The sequence below is a fragment of the Neoarius graeffei genome, chromosome 13, assembly GCF_027579695.1.
Source record: "Neoarius graeffei isolate fNeoGra1 chromosome 13, fNeoGra1.pri, whole genome shotgun sequence".
NCBI classification, from domain to species: Eukaryota; Metazoa; Chordata; class Actinopteri; order Siluriformes; family Ariidae; genus Neoarius; species Neoarius graeffei.
The window spans coordinates 10533421-10550187 of NC_083581.1; the positions used below are offsets into that span (position 1 = coordinate 10533421).

The 16767-nt window shown below is 40.1% G+C and overlaps 1 protein-coding gene across 1 annotated transcript in view; it reads right to left on the reverse strand.

Annotated features, from left to right (window-relative positions):
* LOC132897226 (histone-lysine N-methyltransferase PRDM9-like) overlaps window positions 1-14771 on the reverse strand; it is a 112508-nt gene extending 97737 nt beyond the window's left edge. Inside the window, exons 1-4 of the mRNA XM_060938693.1 lie at window positions 14593-14771; window positions 14104-14182; window positions 12634-12799; window positions 11707-11978 (exon numbers count right to left, since the gene is read on the reverse strand). Of these exons, the coding sequence (XP_060794676.1) occupies window positions 11707-11978; window positions 12634-12799; window positions 14104-14172 (507 nt within the window). The 5' untranslated portion in view covers window positions 14173-14182; window positions 14593-14771. The remainder of the gene's footprint in view (window positions 1-11706; window positions 11979-12633; window positions 12800-14103; window positions 14183-14592) is intronic.
* Between the last annotated feature and the right edge of the window lie 1996 nt (window positions 14772-16767).

A 16767-nucleotide genomic window follows, 5' to 3' on the forward strand; every position in this document is an offset into this window, starting at 1 on the left:
CCTGGCGACTTGTCCAGGGTGTACCCCACCTTTCGCCCGTAGTCAGCTGGGATAGGCTCCAGCTTGCCTGCGACCCTGTAGAACAGGATAAAGCGGCTACAGATAATGAGATAAGATTCCTCAATATACAACCCCGATTCCAAAAAAGTTGGGACAAAGTACAAATTGTAAATAAAAACGGAATGCAATGATGTGGAAGTTTCAAAATTCCATATTTTATTCAGAATAGAACATAGATGACATATCAAATGTTTAAACTGAGAAAATGTATCATTTAAAGAGAAAAATTAGGTGATTTTAAATTTCATGACAACAACACATCTCAAAAAAGTTGGGACAAGGCCATGTTTACCACTGTGAGACATCCCCTTTTCTCTTTACAACAGACTGTAAATGTCTGGGGACTGAGGAGACAAGTTGCTCAAGTTAAGGGATAGGAATGTTAACCCATTCTTGTCTAATGTAGGATTCTAGTTGCTCAACTGTCTTAGGTCTTTTTTGTCATATCTTCCGTTTTATGATGAGCCAAATGTTTTCTATGGGTGAAAGATCTGGACTGCAGGCTGGCCAGTTCAGTACCCGGACCCTTCTTCTATGCAGCCCTGATGCTGTAATTGATGCAGTATGTGGTTTGGCATTGTCATGTTGGAAAATGCAAGGTCTTCCCTGAAAGAGACGTCGTCTGGATGGGAGCATATGTTGCTCTAGAACCTGGATATACCTTTCAGCATTGATGGTGTCTTTCCAGATGTGTAAGCTGCCCATGCCACACACACTAATGCAACCCCATACCATCAGAGATGCAGGCTTCTGAACTGAGCACTGATGATAACTTGGGTCATCCTTCTCCTCTTTAGTCTGAATGACACGGCGTCCCTGATTTCCATAAAGAACTTCAAATTTTGATTCGTCTGACCACAGAACAGTTTTCCACTTTGCCACAGTCCATTTTAAATGAGCCTTGGCTCAGAGAAGACGTCTGCGCTTCTGGATCATGTTTACATACGGCTTCTTCTTTGAACTATAGAGTTTTAGCTGGCAGCGACGGATGGCATGGTGAATTGTGTTCACAGATAATGTTTTCTGGAAATATTCCTGAGCCCATTTTGTGATTTCCAATACAGAAGCATGCCTGTATGTGATGCAGTGCCGTCTAAGGGCCCAAAGATCACGGGCACCCAGTATGGTTTTCCGGCCTTGACCCTTACGCACAGAGATTCTTCCAGATTCTCTGAATCGTTTGATGATATTATATACTGTAGGTGATATGTTCAAACTCTTTGCAATTTTACGCTGTCAAACTCCTTTCTGATATTGCTCCACTATTTGTCGGCGCAGAATTAGGGGGATTGGTGATCCTCTTCCCATCTTTACTTCTGAGAGCCGCTGCCACTCCAGGATGCTCTTTTTATACCCAGTCATGTTAATGACCTATTGCCAATTGACCTAATGAGTTGCAATTTGGTCCTCCAGCTGTTCCTTTTTTGTACCTTTAACTTTTCCAGCCTCTTATTGCCCCTGTCCCAACTTTGAGATGTGTTGCTGTCATGAAATTTCAAATGAGCCAATATTTGGCATGAAATTTCAAAATGTCTCACTTTCGACATTTGATATGTTGTCTATGTTCTATTGTGAATGCAATATCAGTTTTTGAGATTTGTAAATTATTGCATTCCATTTTTATTTACAATTTGTACTTTGTCCCAACTTTTTTGGAATCGGGGTTGTAAAACTGCAAAGAATTTGGGGATCACATCATCTATGGTAAATAATATAATTAAAAAATTAAGAGAATCTGGAGAAATCTCTGTATGCAAGAGACAAGGCTGAAAACTGACACTAGATGCCTGTGATCTTCAGGCCCTCAGGCGACACTGCATTAAAGCAAACATGTTTGTAGTGGAAATTATTGTATGGGCTCAGGAACACTTCACAAAGCCATCGTCTGTGAAAACCATTCATTACTGCATCCGCAAATGCAAGTTAAAACCATATATAAACAATATCCAGAAACACTCTCTGGGCCTGAGCTATTTTATAATGGACTGAGGTGAAATGGAAAATTGTCCCGAGGTCTGACGAGTCAAAAGTAGAAATTCTTTTTAGAAATCATGGACACCACATCCTCCAGGCTGAAGAGGAGAGGGACCATCCAGCTTGTTATCAGTGCACAGTTCAAAAGCAAGCATCTGTAATGGTCTAAGGGTGCATGATATGGGTAGCTTGTACATCTGGGAAGACATCATTAATGCTTAATGATATATACACACACGTTTTAGAGCAATATGCTGCCATCCAGACAAAATATTTTTCAGAGAAGGCCTTCCTTCTTTCAGCAAGACAATGCCAAACCACTTTCTGCACATATTAAAACTGCATGGCTCTGTAGTAAAAGAGTCCAGATGCTAAACTGGCTTGCCTGCAGTCCAGACCTGTCTCCCATTTAAAATATTTGGCACATTATCAAGCACAAAATACAACAAAGGAGACCCTGAACTGTTGAGCAACTAAAATTGTATATCGGGCAAGAATGGGGCAACATTTCTCTTTCAAAACTACAATTGGTCTCCTCAGTTTTCAAATGTTTACAGAGTGTTGTTAAAAGTAGTGGTGATGCAACACAGTGGTAAACATGCCCCTGTCCCAACCTTTTTTTTAACGTGTTGCTGACACCAAATTCAAAATCAGGGAATAATTTGTTCAGTATCGCATCACAATTTGCTACTGAAATTCCCCCAACTGCGATACAAAGCAAACAATGCATAGCACAAAACTGCAATGCAAATTTATGGCACCTTTGTCCCTTGTAAACTGCAATTTGGACAAGATATCATATTGACTGCGGTCAGATGAACGGTCAACACATGAGCACTCGTGTGCGAGAGCTCATGACTTGTGTGGTGGGCTGTAACGATTCTTGAATTCTGACTGCCTATAAATCTGAGAAGCATGCACAGTACCATATGACCATGGGCATAATAGATAGGCTTTTACTAGCCTCAACACCAAGCATTGCCCAAATTCCCAATCTGCCCGACGAAGACATTCAGGCAGAAATATTTTAGCGAGTTAGGCCCGTTCGGGCACACCTATGGTCAGCTTCTTTCAACACAAAAATGATTTTCGAGCGAGTACATTACAAAAAAACAAACAAACAAAAAAAAACCAAGACATATTAACCAGCATCCCCTGTGATCGTCGTTTTGGTTTTTTTCTTCACGATTTGTAATGGCGATTCTGATTGGCTCGCTTCAGGTGCACGTGTGCATTTGTGAGTGTGTTCTTAAAGTGGTGCATATAGTGTTTACCATCCCCCCTATCAAGTAGCATCTGTGACCAGGGATTCTCAGCAGTCAAAAGAATCAAAAGTGACTGGAGATCACAAACGCGCACATACAGAGCGCACGCATGTACACAGAGAGAGAGAGATAGAGATACACATTTGTGGGTAATTCTATGGATCTGTGATGCCTGCTGGAAGAGAAGAGCAGGGAGGATTGGGAATCAAGTGGCAGTCGTTTGTTTACACCTGATAAATTGTAGCATCCTAGCAACCATCGCAAAGACACAGACAAAAAACCCAGAAATTCCTATTTACCCAAGCAAAAATGATACAGGATTTACAGTGCCTTGAAAAAGTATTCATACCCCTTGAACTTTTTCACATTTTTCCACCTTACAACCACGAACTTAAAAGTTTTTTATTGAGATTTTATGTGATAGATCAACACAGAGTAGCACATAATTGTGAAGTGAAACGAAAATGATAAATGGTCTTCAAAATTTTAAACAAATAAAAATCTGAAAAATGTGGTGTGCGTTAGTACTCAGCCCCCTGTACTCTGATACCTCTAAATACAATCCAGTGCAATCAATTGCCTTCACAAGTCATCTAATTAGTTAATAGAGTCCTACTGTGTGTAATTTACTCTCAGCATAAATACACTTGTTCTGTGAAGGCCTCAGTGGTTTGGTAGAGAACACTGAAGAACAAACAGCATTATGAAGACCAAAGAACTCACCAGACAGGTCAAGGATAAAGTTCTGGAGAAGTTTAAAGCAGGGTTAGGTTATAAAAAATATCCCAAGCTCTGAACATCTCAAGAAGCACTGTTCAATCCATCATTCAAAAATGGAAAAAGTATGGCACAACTGCAAACCTACCAAGACATGTCCGTCCACCTAAACTGAGAGAGCAAGCAAGGACAGCACTGGTCAGAGAAGAAGCCAAGAGGCCCATGATCACTCTGGAGGAGCTGCAGAAATCCACAGCTCAGGTGGGAGAATCTGTGCACAGGACAACTATAAGTCGTACACTCCACAAATCTGGCCTTTTTGGAAGAGTGGCAAGAAGAAAGCCATTGTTGAAAGACAGGCATAAGAAGTGCCGTTTGCAGTTTGCCAGAAGCCATGTAGGGAACACAGCAAACATGTGGAAGAAGGTGCTTTGGTCAGATGAGACCAAAGTTGAACATTTTGGCCTAAATGCAAAGCGCTATGTGTGGCGGAAAAGTAACACTGCTCATCACCCTGCACACACCATCCTCACTGTGAAACATGGTGGTGGCAGCATCATGCTATGGGGATGCTTTTCTTCAGCAGGGACAGGGAAGCTGGTCAGAGTTGATGGGAAGATGGATGGAGCTAAATACAGGGCAATCCTGGAAGAAAACCTGTTGGAGGCTGCAAAAAGACTTGAGACTAGGAAGGAGATTCACGTTCCAGCAAGACAATGACCCTAAACATACAGCCAGAGCTACAATGGAATGGTTCAGATCAAAGAATATTCATGTGTTAGAATGGCCCAGTCAAAGTCCAGACCTAAATCCCATTGAGCATCTGTGGCAAGACTTGAAAATTGCTGTTCACAGATGCTCTCCATCCAATCTGGCTGAGCTTGAGCTATTTTGCAAAGAAGAATGGGCAAAAATTTCTGTCTAGATGTGCAAAGCTGGTAGAGACATACCACAAAAGACTTGCAGCTGTAACTGCAGCAAAAAGTGGCTCTACAAAGTATTGACACAGGCGGGCTGAATACTAATGCACACCACATTTTTCAGATTTTTATTTGTTTAAAATTTTGAAGACCATTTATCATTTTCGTTTCACTTCACAATTATGTGCTACTCTGTGTTGGTCTATCACATAAAATCTCAATAAAAAAACTTTTATGTTCATGATTGTAAGGTGGAAAAATGTGAAAAAGTTTAAGGGGTATGAATACTTTTTCAAGGCACTGTATCTTGTAGTGTCCTGATCCCCAGATCTTTAACCCAGTCACATATAAAAAGTTGTACTCCTCCATGCTGTTCCGGATTTTCATCTGTTTGTCCGTGTAGAATGATGTCTGCAGCACCAAGTAGTCTGAGATGTCGGGGAACTCAACGGATGGATAATTTTCGAACTCATAATGAATGAATAACTTTATTGAAACACAATAAGTTGATCAGCAGAGCTGCTGGGGTCATACATGTACAGATACAAATAAGTACAAATACAAAAGACTAAAAATATACACAATCTTTTGAGAAAAAGTTTAAAATCTGTTGATTATCTGTTAATTATCTTCATATTAAGTTAATTAATAGTATGCATCACTATCATCTTTGTATTTATTTAAGGCTACAATATGATCAAATTTTGTTCCCCTAATGTCAAATTTAGCTGATAAATTTTTATTTTGGGGCGGCACGGTGGTGTAGTGGTTAGCGCTGTTGCCTCACAGCAAGAAGGTCCCGGGTTCGAGCCCCGTGGCTGGTGAGGGCCTTTCTGTGCAGAGTTTGCACGTTCTCCCCGTGTCCGCGTGGGTTTCCTCCGGGTGCTCCGGTTTTCCCCACAGTCCAAAGACATGCAGGTTAGGTTAACTGGTGACTCTAAATTGACCGTAGGTGTGAATGTGAGTGTGAATGGTTGTCTGTGTCTATGTGTCAGCCCTGTGATGACCTGGCGACTTGTCCAGGGTATACCCCGCCTTTCGCTCGTAGTCAGCTGGGATAGGCTCCAGCTTGCTTGCGACCTTGTAGAACAGGATAAAGCAGCTAGAGATAATGAGATGAGATGAAATTTTTCTTTCATAGGAAGAATCCTAATGTGTGTGTAGGGATCTATCCAATTGAGTGGTTTCTATATCCACTTCTTTTGAGTGTACTTCTTGGTTTTAATAACTTGCTTGTTTGCTGTACACAAACATCGCAATAAGTTCTTGTGATAATGGATCAGACTCCATTTTTGGATCATTAATCCCTTTTGACTGAGAATGTCTTGCATGCATGGTTTGGCTTCTGGCACATCTATACAGTTTTAAATACAATACCTACAATCTAAAAATGTGTTTTATTGCATTTATTTAAATTCCCATCTGTAACAGGGAGTGATGTTGCAGTTTTATAATTCATCTTTGCAATATTGCTCAGCATTGTTCAAGGCAAAACACTTTTGTGTTGTGTCCTAAACTCTATATAAAAAGACGTATTACATACTAGTACTGTACACAAGTCTTCAATATATGATATTGATTTATGTTTCATGTTTTCAGGGCTTGTCTTGTTCTTCTGTTGCAGAAAAAAATGTTTTTAAAAATATTTTTTTAAACATGTACTTTTGTCTAATTAACCCAATGTGCCAGAAGCCCCTAGAAAACATAGTGTTGCCTTGAACTGTGTACTTGAAAACTTGCGGAAATACTGCAAAATTTTAGGGCAAAAGGAAATTCGGGGGAGGGATTTTTTTGAGACCGTGTCAAAAGTTAATGTTGAGGGCTGTTTTACTGAGCTCCTTGTGACCAAGCCAGGCGCCATTCATATTTATGTCTGCTTTTCTTGATGGATTGCCACTGTAAATTAATTTTGATGATGCCCAAGTCTTTAGTAAAACCTTATTGGTGGATCCTAGATCTTCTGTGTTTTGGTGAGTAACACGAAAGTCCTTCTCAACATTCGTCACACAAAAGTGATGAATGTTGAGAAGGTTTGTGTTCATGTGTGCTCGGTTCTGGTCAGTGACATATGACAAAATGACAGAAGCCCCATGTGTTTCCGATAACAACAACAATAATAACACTGTACATAGCCCCCAGCTAAGTACAGTTGCAAGATGAAAGAGGGAAGTGTGACTGTCTGGATTGTGTACAACTTAGAAGGTGCACATGTGCAAAGTGCACATTGTGCAGACTGTCAGACTCACAAATCTTGCTTGCGGGCTCGGGGCTCGACATTAATGCTTGTCTGACCGGATGGGACAACTAAATGTTTGATCCGGACAAGTCAAATCCGTATCTGCCTGTCTGACGGGACAAGTTGAATTATTCCCAACTCTCGCGGAAGTTCCAGGAGTCTCCCGTATATTGATAGCGGCTCCCTCAGAGAGAGCGTGAGCACATGCTGATTGGTCTACTTAGCAAGACAGAGCAATCAGTTTTCTGTGTGGGCGGGCTTTATGGCTTCTCAGACAGAAAGAAAGAAAGAAAGAAAGAAAGAAAGAAAGAAAGAAAGAAAGAAAGAAAGAAAGAAAGAAAGGGAGCGACCATGAATCCTGATTGGTCTACTTAACAAGACAGAGTAATCAGCGTTCTGTGTGGGCGGGCTTTACATCCTTTATCCTGGGCCGAGAGTCCATCAGGTCAGTGTATCCAAGAACGTCATGGCAGAGTGCCCCCCCCAAAAAAAAAAAAAAAATACAAATTTTACGCAATTCACCTCAGACTGCACGAAAAAGTGTACCATTGCCTAATAGGCAATATAAAATAATGACAGTGTTACGTGCTGTTTGTAATAGTGACTTCAGGATTGCCCATGGTGGGGTAAACGATTGTAAAAGACATGTTGAGGTGAGTTTAACAATGTCATTTGTTTATATGCATATTATTTACACTCATTGGCTCGCTGCTAAGGCTACATAAGGCCAAACTCCTTGAAGACTTGCTTAAAGTAGCAATCGAATATCTCATATCATCATCTCTAGCCGCTTTATCCTGTTCTACAGGGTCGCAGGCAAGCTGGAGCCTATCCCAGCTCACTATGGGCGAAAGGCAGGGTACACCCTGGACAAGTCGCCAGGTCATCACAGGGCTGACACACAGACAACCATTCACACTCACATTCACACCTACGGTCAATTTAGAGTCACCAGTTAACCTAACCTGCGTGTCTTTGGACTGTGGGGGAAACCGGAGCACCCGGAGGAAACCCACGCGGACACAGGGAGAACATGCAAACTCCACACAGAAAGGCCCTCACCGGCCACAGGACTCGAACCCGGACCTTCTTGCTGTGAGGTGACAGCGTTAACCACTACACCACCGTGCCCCCCCTGTGATACAGTTACGTAGAACTACCCCAGACAATATAGTAACAATACCATATGCTTTTATATCTTTTGGGGATTGTTGAAAATCATCATTTTTATAGTAATTATTCCAGAGTTACATCAATAAAGTTCCAGCAAAACCAGTTCAAGCCCCTCAGTGATCCGGCTGTGTTAGAGTTTACAAAATTCCAGTGAAGCCGAGTACAGCAGGTGCATGTGTAAAAACAACCATATCGTAATATCTAATTATAGATTATTAGACTCTGAATTCATCGAAATCAAAGAAATGGTGATCAAATAACTCAATAAAATAAATATCTGTGGTGAATCTTCATTTCATTTGGACTTCTTATTGTATTTTTCTTTTGTATGGTTCACATTAACATATTATCGTAAAATACTTCAGGGGAATTTTACAACAGTGCCAAACTCACGGTTTGTTTTCATTCACAAAGTGACTGTCACCCTTATCAAGTCCAACTTGTTTTCTTTCGGTTTCATTTCTTTAAATTAATTTATACTTCACGTTTTACTGGATTAATCAAGATTTAACTTTATTTCCTCTGGAAGCTTTGAATTTGAGTGAGTCTAACCCTTAAAACTGCAGATCAGGTAATGGGGTTATAACAACACACACACCATAATGGGGCATTGGATAGTTTCTGCTTATTGTTACAGTTTGAGTTTTATTGAAAAATGATAAATCATTAAAGCATAATATAATTATACCTGTTTTTTGATAAACTTTGTTAACCACTGTCAGTAAGCACAGGTTGATTGGAGAGGAGACAGATGCATGTGCAGGAAGAGCACCTTTATTATAAAAGAAACAAACAGGCATATAGTCCAAAATGGCAGGCTGAATCAATAACGATAAACAGGTAAAAGGGTCAAGCGAGGCACAAACAGACTAAACTGGGCAGGACAAGATTGGAAACCAAAATACAGAAACGACAGCCAATAACCAGGAAGACAATGCAATAACAACGGCTCAGTAATGGTGATAAACAACGCAATATTTCGCACCATGTAGGTGTGTGCAGCATCCTTTTATGCACGCACTGATTGCGCTTAATCCAGGGCAGGTGCTTGTCGTTAGAGGCGTGCGCTGCTCAGAGTGCGCGTGAGTGAAAGTCCGTTGTGCGTGAGTGAAAGTCCGTTGTGCGCACCAGTGTGCATGGGTGTGATAACCACTTTCCTTTCATTGAACTAGTAAATACATAGTAATAAAAAAAGGTTATGGTCAGGACAATACATGGTCAGGACAAGTGAAAAATCTTGCTGCTTGTCCGACTAGACAAGTGGATTAAAAAGTTATTGTTGAGCCCTGGGGCTCTGAGAAACTTTAACACGTTATTCATTGACAGGATCTCTGGACACAATCTAAAAAAGGATCAGTTTCAAAAGTATGCAAAAATCTGACATGCACCTGCAGGTAGGCCTATTTCATATTGTTTAATTTGGACTTGTGAACGTTTCAGTCTTGGCTGTAACATAGTCTGCTTGGCCTAGGCAGTACCTGTCACCATTTCAGCAGATGTACAAGCCAGTCATACATGAAAAATAGTGTAATTAATTAATATTACATCTAGATCTAAATAGTATTTCAGAATCACAGTCTACTGTAGTTGATCATGACTGTAAATTGCAAAATAGTGTGTTCCTTTTTAATTTCATTTTCAAAAATTTTTAATAATAAAATATTAGTGTGTTTATATTAATCTTGTAATAGATAATTTTTGGATCTGTGTTCATGATCACACGTACTATAAATTAATGTGATGAGGTATACTGCTCCAAATCTACTCACCATGCAGCCCTATGGGAAGAGGCCCAATCCTTCAACCAGTTCCTGGACTGTTTTGCCTTGAGCTGTTTGCTTTCCAACAATTTTACATGTTCAACTTGGAAATAAATTTTGAAATTTTGCACAGTGACTTAGCAGTTGCATTTCTGACTCAAGACTAGCATGTTTCCTTGAATAGTCTTGCCTGAAAAGTGACTCACTGGAATCACCTGCAAGCTCCCTGGAAATGCAGGAGAATGCATTTCAGGGGATCTTTTAGCCTTTGGCTTCCAGGGCCCTAAGGCGGGCTCTGGACCCTGGACCCCAAGGTGAGCTCTGGACCCCGGCTGATTTGCTCGGCCACTTCACGGCCTTGGCTATTGGCCTTCGGCCACCAGTGCTATATAATCTTCACCAACTGCTACTCAATTTCCATCTTGTATAGCAATTACTGCTATTCATTTTTTTCCAAACAAATTATTCCCTGAAAATGAGCATGCCTTTAAAAAAAAAAAATAAAAAATAAAAAAAGTCTCAGTTTTAACATTTGATATGTTGTCTTTATCCTATTTTCAATGAAATATAGGGTTTCCATGATTTGCAAATTATCACATTCTGTTTTTATTGACAGTGTCCCAACTTTTTTTTTTGGAATTAGGGTTGTACATGACCAGAGAGCAGATCCTGCTGACTCTACACAGCTAGACTGCGCTGATCATTCATACTCCATGAGGCACTGAGGGAAAGATGCCGCTGCAGCACAATGTTAGTTTAGCTCTTCGTTGTCAAGAAGCCTGTATCAATGGCATTTTCTTGTGCCAACAGACAGCCACAATGAGGACTCCAGGCATGCTGAGGTCATTGCCTTGCCCAGATACCTCCCAAGTGCTCCAGCCAGCGAGAGCCAGCTACCTGGTCTGCATCATGAACCCCAGAGCACCTCATCTTCATGCTAAACACTTCATACCCCCACTTTCACCAAAGTTTATAATAAAAAGACCACTTTCCTTTGCACGGAACCGCTACCTTCTGTGTCTGTGTCCAGTGCCCGTCTGAAAGAGCTTACATGTGACATTCAAGACATGATGAGAGTAAGTAAACTTCTGTCACTTCCATAAACTGTATTTTATTTCAAAAACAAGAAAAAAAAACACTTAAACAATGTCCGCTTAAATATAATCGTCACTAGAGATTGCAGCATTGTAAGATCATATAAAGACAATTAAATTGGTATATTACACAAGCCTAGTCTAGATCAATGTTATTAGCTCCTTCTGCTGGATTGAGTTTAGAGTGAATACTTGTTTGAGTGCCAGTATATTATAAGCATTCTGAAGCAGCTTAAAGTGTTTGTGCGTGCCTCCATACATCACTGGCACAAAGAAATTACCAATTGGAATTATGTTTATCTAGTGATGGCAATCTGCTGCTGAAAAAAAATGCATTTTGTAGCACCACTGTAACGAATTATACCACTAAATTCTAAAAAAGGTGAGCATGACACATTATGCACTCAGTAAAAGTAGCAAAACTGCCCAGAACATTTTCAGTAATGTACCACACTCTACCCAAACAACTAACCTTTAAATATTTACAATAAATATATAATAACTCACCACCCAAGAGTATCCACTGTTCATAACCTCCTCTCTGTCTACGAGCTCTCCTTGGTAGGGTCCAAAGTGTGCACCAACTGGAATAGTCTCCCCCCTATTAAACACTCCCAGGACTGCATCAGGAATACTGGACTTCCGAATCTCTAGTCCAGGAGGAAGAGTTTGTTTGGCTCGGTCTGTAACCCCCATGGGAACAGGGGTATCAGTGATGAAATATGGAGGACCGTGAAGCTCACACTTGTTGAAGAAGTAAGATTTGCAAACTTCACAGTCTGGAAAGAGAGAAAACATAACGGGAAGAACTACAGCAAATACAATATAACTTTTAAAAGTAATCATACATGTCAAATGACGGTTTCCCCCCACATATTCCAGATTTTTCAGGAATGTTAAGGGATAATAGAAATATTGCTTGGTGAATTAGTTGCTTACAGCAAACAATACTACTAATAATATATTATTTCTTAGACCTGACCTTTATCACATTGTGTTTGTGGCCATTTTATAAAATAATTATCCACTTGAGAGTATACATAATAAAAATGTTATCATGGGTAAGCGAGTTTTACCCCACTTCGTGCTGTGCCTAAGGACCTATGATCAAATCCACTGTAATGAATGCCCTGTCCTGACTCATTACTTTATTTTATAATTGTTTTACAAAATGAGGATGTCAGGTCTGCAGTCCAATCCATGCTAGCTGCACATGTCTATAATTCTACTGAAAGGTATTTACTGTTGATCAGCTCACTGATTTATAGATCTGAGCAACACTACAGCATAAAAACTGATCTTTAAGCTTTTAAACACAATTCACAGAGGTTACATCCCAAATGTCTCCCTAATCGGCATTTAGTGCACTAGATAGTATGTTGGGCAGAATAATCAGTGAAAGTGTTACTGAGCTCCAGAGGCCTGATATCTTACAGAGGTAGTCTTCATTATCAGTTTCTTCCTCTTTAATGGCCATGACTTCAGGTCTGTTTTTGCAGTTGTCTTCATGGTTGCAGATGTTCAGGTCTAGCGTCTCTTCTTTCTTCACACAGACCTCCGTCCCTCCATCTTTAGTCTCCGTTTTCACATCTTCACACAGCTAAGGATGAAACAGCAATAACATTCATTTGTATACTGTGACTTGCTCATCTGAAAACAGTCTTGGATTTTCATTTTTACACCTCATTAAAAATAATCAGGCAGCAGTGATTCATTTTGCCCTGCGTCATGCGTATTTTACGCAATTTTAAAATAAATGACGCAGATGTTTTACTTGTGGTGCGTATTTTTGACGCAAGGTCGCACTCGGAACATCCTCGAGTTACTTCTCTTCATTCAGGATATAGAGCGAAGGGATGTAGCTCGAGGTTGTTCCGAGTGGCAAGGTCCTAACGACGCTATATTTTTCTCGTTCAACATGACTGAACTGTTGTTATAATGCTTCGTTTATCGACTACTATAGTCTTTTTTACTTGGCGGGCCTATATTTAGCTTCGTTTAATTCCGTCAGCAACGTGTCGGCAATTTCATTGGCTGGAAAGCTTCGGCATATGCAAATCCTTTCCAGCCTCGATTTGAAGCAAGTGAAAATAGCTGTCTCGTACTAATCGATAAAATTTATGTTTGCCAAAGCATTTCTTTGCGGTAATAAAAGATCGATCTAAATTTGTTTCTACTTACCAAACATATGAATAGCGCCTATCAAATGGGAAATTCAGTTAAAGTTTTGCTATGGTATTCAGTAAAAAGGTTTAGAAATTTAGGAAATATGAATTAATAGTAGAAAATTTTTCATTGGATGATATAAAAAGACTGACCAATCGAGATCGAGTTAACAGAAACACTAGGCGGAAGTAGCATCGGTCAACGATAAGGAGTGTTTACATTAACAACGCTACTGCAGTACATTTGAAAACGCATTTAATGTGAAAATCATGCCAAATAAACGCATGAAAGTGCAAAGCAAATTGATTTCTTTGTGGGGTCCGGGAGCATTTGAATTCTAGTCAAAACAGCCATAATAACTATTCTGTTTAATTCCATACTTTTTTTCTTTTTTTTATTCTGAAAATTGTTATTGTTTGCTTAGATGAATAGCTCACACAATTGTTCACATGTTGGAATTAAGTGATTTAAGTGTGACAGTGATAACTATTGTGTTTTTTGTTTTCAAAGTGTGTATTGTAATTTTGACTCACTTTGGAAATTTTTGACTCACTGATTTAATATGTGGTGAGTCAGTTTGACTCATAGTCATTAGGAGCAAAATGAATCACTGGGCAGTGAGTGATTAAGGAGGGCAGGTCAAAGCCTAGCAATGAAGCAAAGCACTAAACCAAAAAAAGACAAACTCTGATTTCTCAGACAGATCATGAAGCTGTGAGACACATCATTAAGCTTCACCTGTGAGTGAGCAGAATCAGCACCCTGAGACTTTCTGGAGGAGTGCTGTCTATCTCCTCCTGAACTCATTGTAACAGGTCTGAAAAGTGATCAACAACAACAAATATCAGTAACAACAACAATTTAACAGTGAAACAGAAATATCTGTCAATGAGAGGAAAATGTAAAGCTGTTCTTGCATCTTTTTTTCTTTTTTACACGTTTTATTAATAAATGAAATTTTAAACATCATCCTCAAAGTACTTTAGCTGTTGAAGTCAGTAAGTTTATCTTGTTTGTATCACTGCAAGCAGAGTGACTTCTCTTTAAGATTATTTAAATAATTTAAACATACAAAATCAATAAGTTTGCTACCTACACATAGCTAAAGCCATGGCTAAGGTCGAATTACAAATCTATTGGTTTTGAATAAAGATTTAATTATTTCATTCCTTCTCTAGTGGAATTAAACAGTCGGGGATTCGACCACGCAGCTTCAGTTTTACTTACCTCAGGGTTTAAAGCAGAAATAATGTTTAAATCCTCAGACATAAGCGCAGTGACGAGCTTGTATTTCTAACTGGATCGAATCTACGTGTAAATATAAAATGCTGTAATGAAAATGATTAGCTCAAGCACATAAATCAGCTGTTCAGCAGAGAAATCCACAGTCTTTTTCTTCCTCTGGGTTTTCTGGCGGTTGGAGAAGTCGCTACTGAGCGCGTTACCGCCACCAGCTGGACTGGAGGGTAGTTCCAGTTTGAAAGAAACCTCACAAACTTCCACTACCAGTTTTATTAGATCAGTTTGTGTTCCAATTTTCTGGAGACCAGAGTGTGTATAAGCCATAAAATGCATGCATATGGAACCTTTAAAACAGGATGTCAAAACCGTTTAAGGTAACAGGCTACATTAAACTTAGTCTAACGTCAAGGGAACCTGACCAAAAAAAAAAAGTTAAGTAAGCAATAATACAATCCATAACTCATCTAAAATATATTCATTTATTTGTATTTATTTAAAAAAAAGTAGTGTGTGGCGTGGTAGCAGGATTTGCAGATTCCAGTACAGTAGAACCTGACAGGCACCGTGACATGAACGCTCCTACTATGGCCCCCACACTGCTTTTAACTGCTACCAACTACTACCTCCAATTCAAAGCAATGTCATATGAAGAACAAGACAGGCAATCCTTTTCAGGCCCAGCAATTACAGTTCTATCTTTCAACATTGAAGGAATCTCAGTAGCTAAGCAGGAGCTTCTCTGAGAAATCTGTGTCAGAAGTCAAGGCCAAGTTCTTTGTCTGCAAGAGACACATCACGGCCAAAATAACACCTGGCCCTGTATTCCTGGCATGAGATTGGTGGGTGAAAGGCCATATGAACAGTATGGGAGTGTGATTTTTGTTAAATCTGGCATTCCAGTCTGTTCTACATCTGTAGCTGCTGAGGATGATATTGAAGTATTGACAGTGCATCTCAATGGAGAAATCACAATCACTTCTCTCTACAAACCACCCACTCAGGAGTTTCATCTGTCTCCTGATGTGGTTAGTACATGCAAAAACAAAATCTTCATAAGAGATTTTAATTGCATAGCAATCAATGGGGGCAACCAGGACACAGACAAATATGAAGAGCTGCTGGAAAACTGGATGGACTCACACAACTTACATCTCATCCGTGACCCTAAGCTTCCACTGTCATTCAATAGCTGATAATAGAGAAGGGGCAATTACCCAGACCTCATTTTCATCAGTTCCAACCTAGCACCCATGAGCTGTAAACTTGTCTGAGATCCCATTCCCAAATCCCAACATCGCCCAATAGGGATTCAATTTCAGGCTGTTGTTCAACCTGAAACTACACCCCTGTGAAGGCATTTCAACTTCAAAAAGGCACACTGGCAGGGTTTTACGACAGACCTTGCGCTGTCGAGTGGGGATGTGGAACCTGCACCTACGATCAATTTGTGCAGAGTTTGGGCATCATCAAAAAGACATATTCTCTGAGGTTTCTGCACTGAATATTTGCCTGGCCTTTCCCCTGACTCTGCAGTCATATATTCCTCTTACAAGGAGAAATATGAGGCTGACCCCTTTTCAGCTGATACTATAGCCACCAGGGAAGCTCTCATTGCAGCTATCACATATGATTGGTGTAAGTCGTTGAAGTCATACTGTGTGTATAGGAAACGATGCTCATGCTTCACATCCCCATTGCATCAGCAAGTACAATTACCAGGGGCAAAGTAATGACAAAAGCAAATGTCTGGTCAACATGCGTCAACAAACAAACATGAGGCAAGTTCAGTTACATTTCCCGCAACCAGCAAAATGTCAGTGGACTTGGCTGCACCCACAAGGATCAACAGCTCAACCAGTCCATATACTTGTTAATGTCAAGTCAAGTCAAGTTTATTTTTATAACGCTGTAGTACGTTGAGCGGGTGGGTGGAGCACAGAAGTACGGCAGGCCAGAACTGAGTTTCACAAAAACTCTTTATTTGCAGCTTTTCAGCTTTTTAACAAACTCCCAGTCACACAGACATGCACACACACATCAGTCATCTGGTTGGAGAGAGAGCTCCCTTCCTCTGCTCTCTCTCTCTCCTTATATAGGGCGCAGTCACTGGGGAAGACACACAAACACAGATTAACCAACATCAGGTGCAGTGATTCTGCC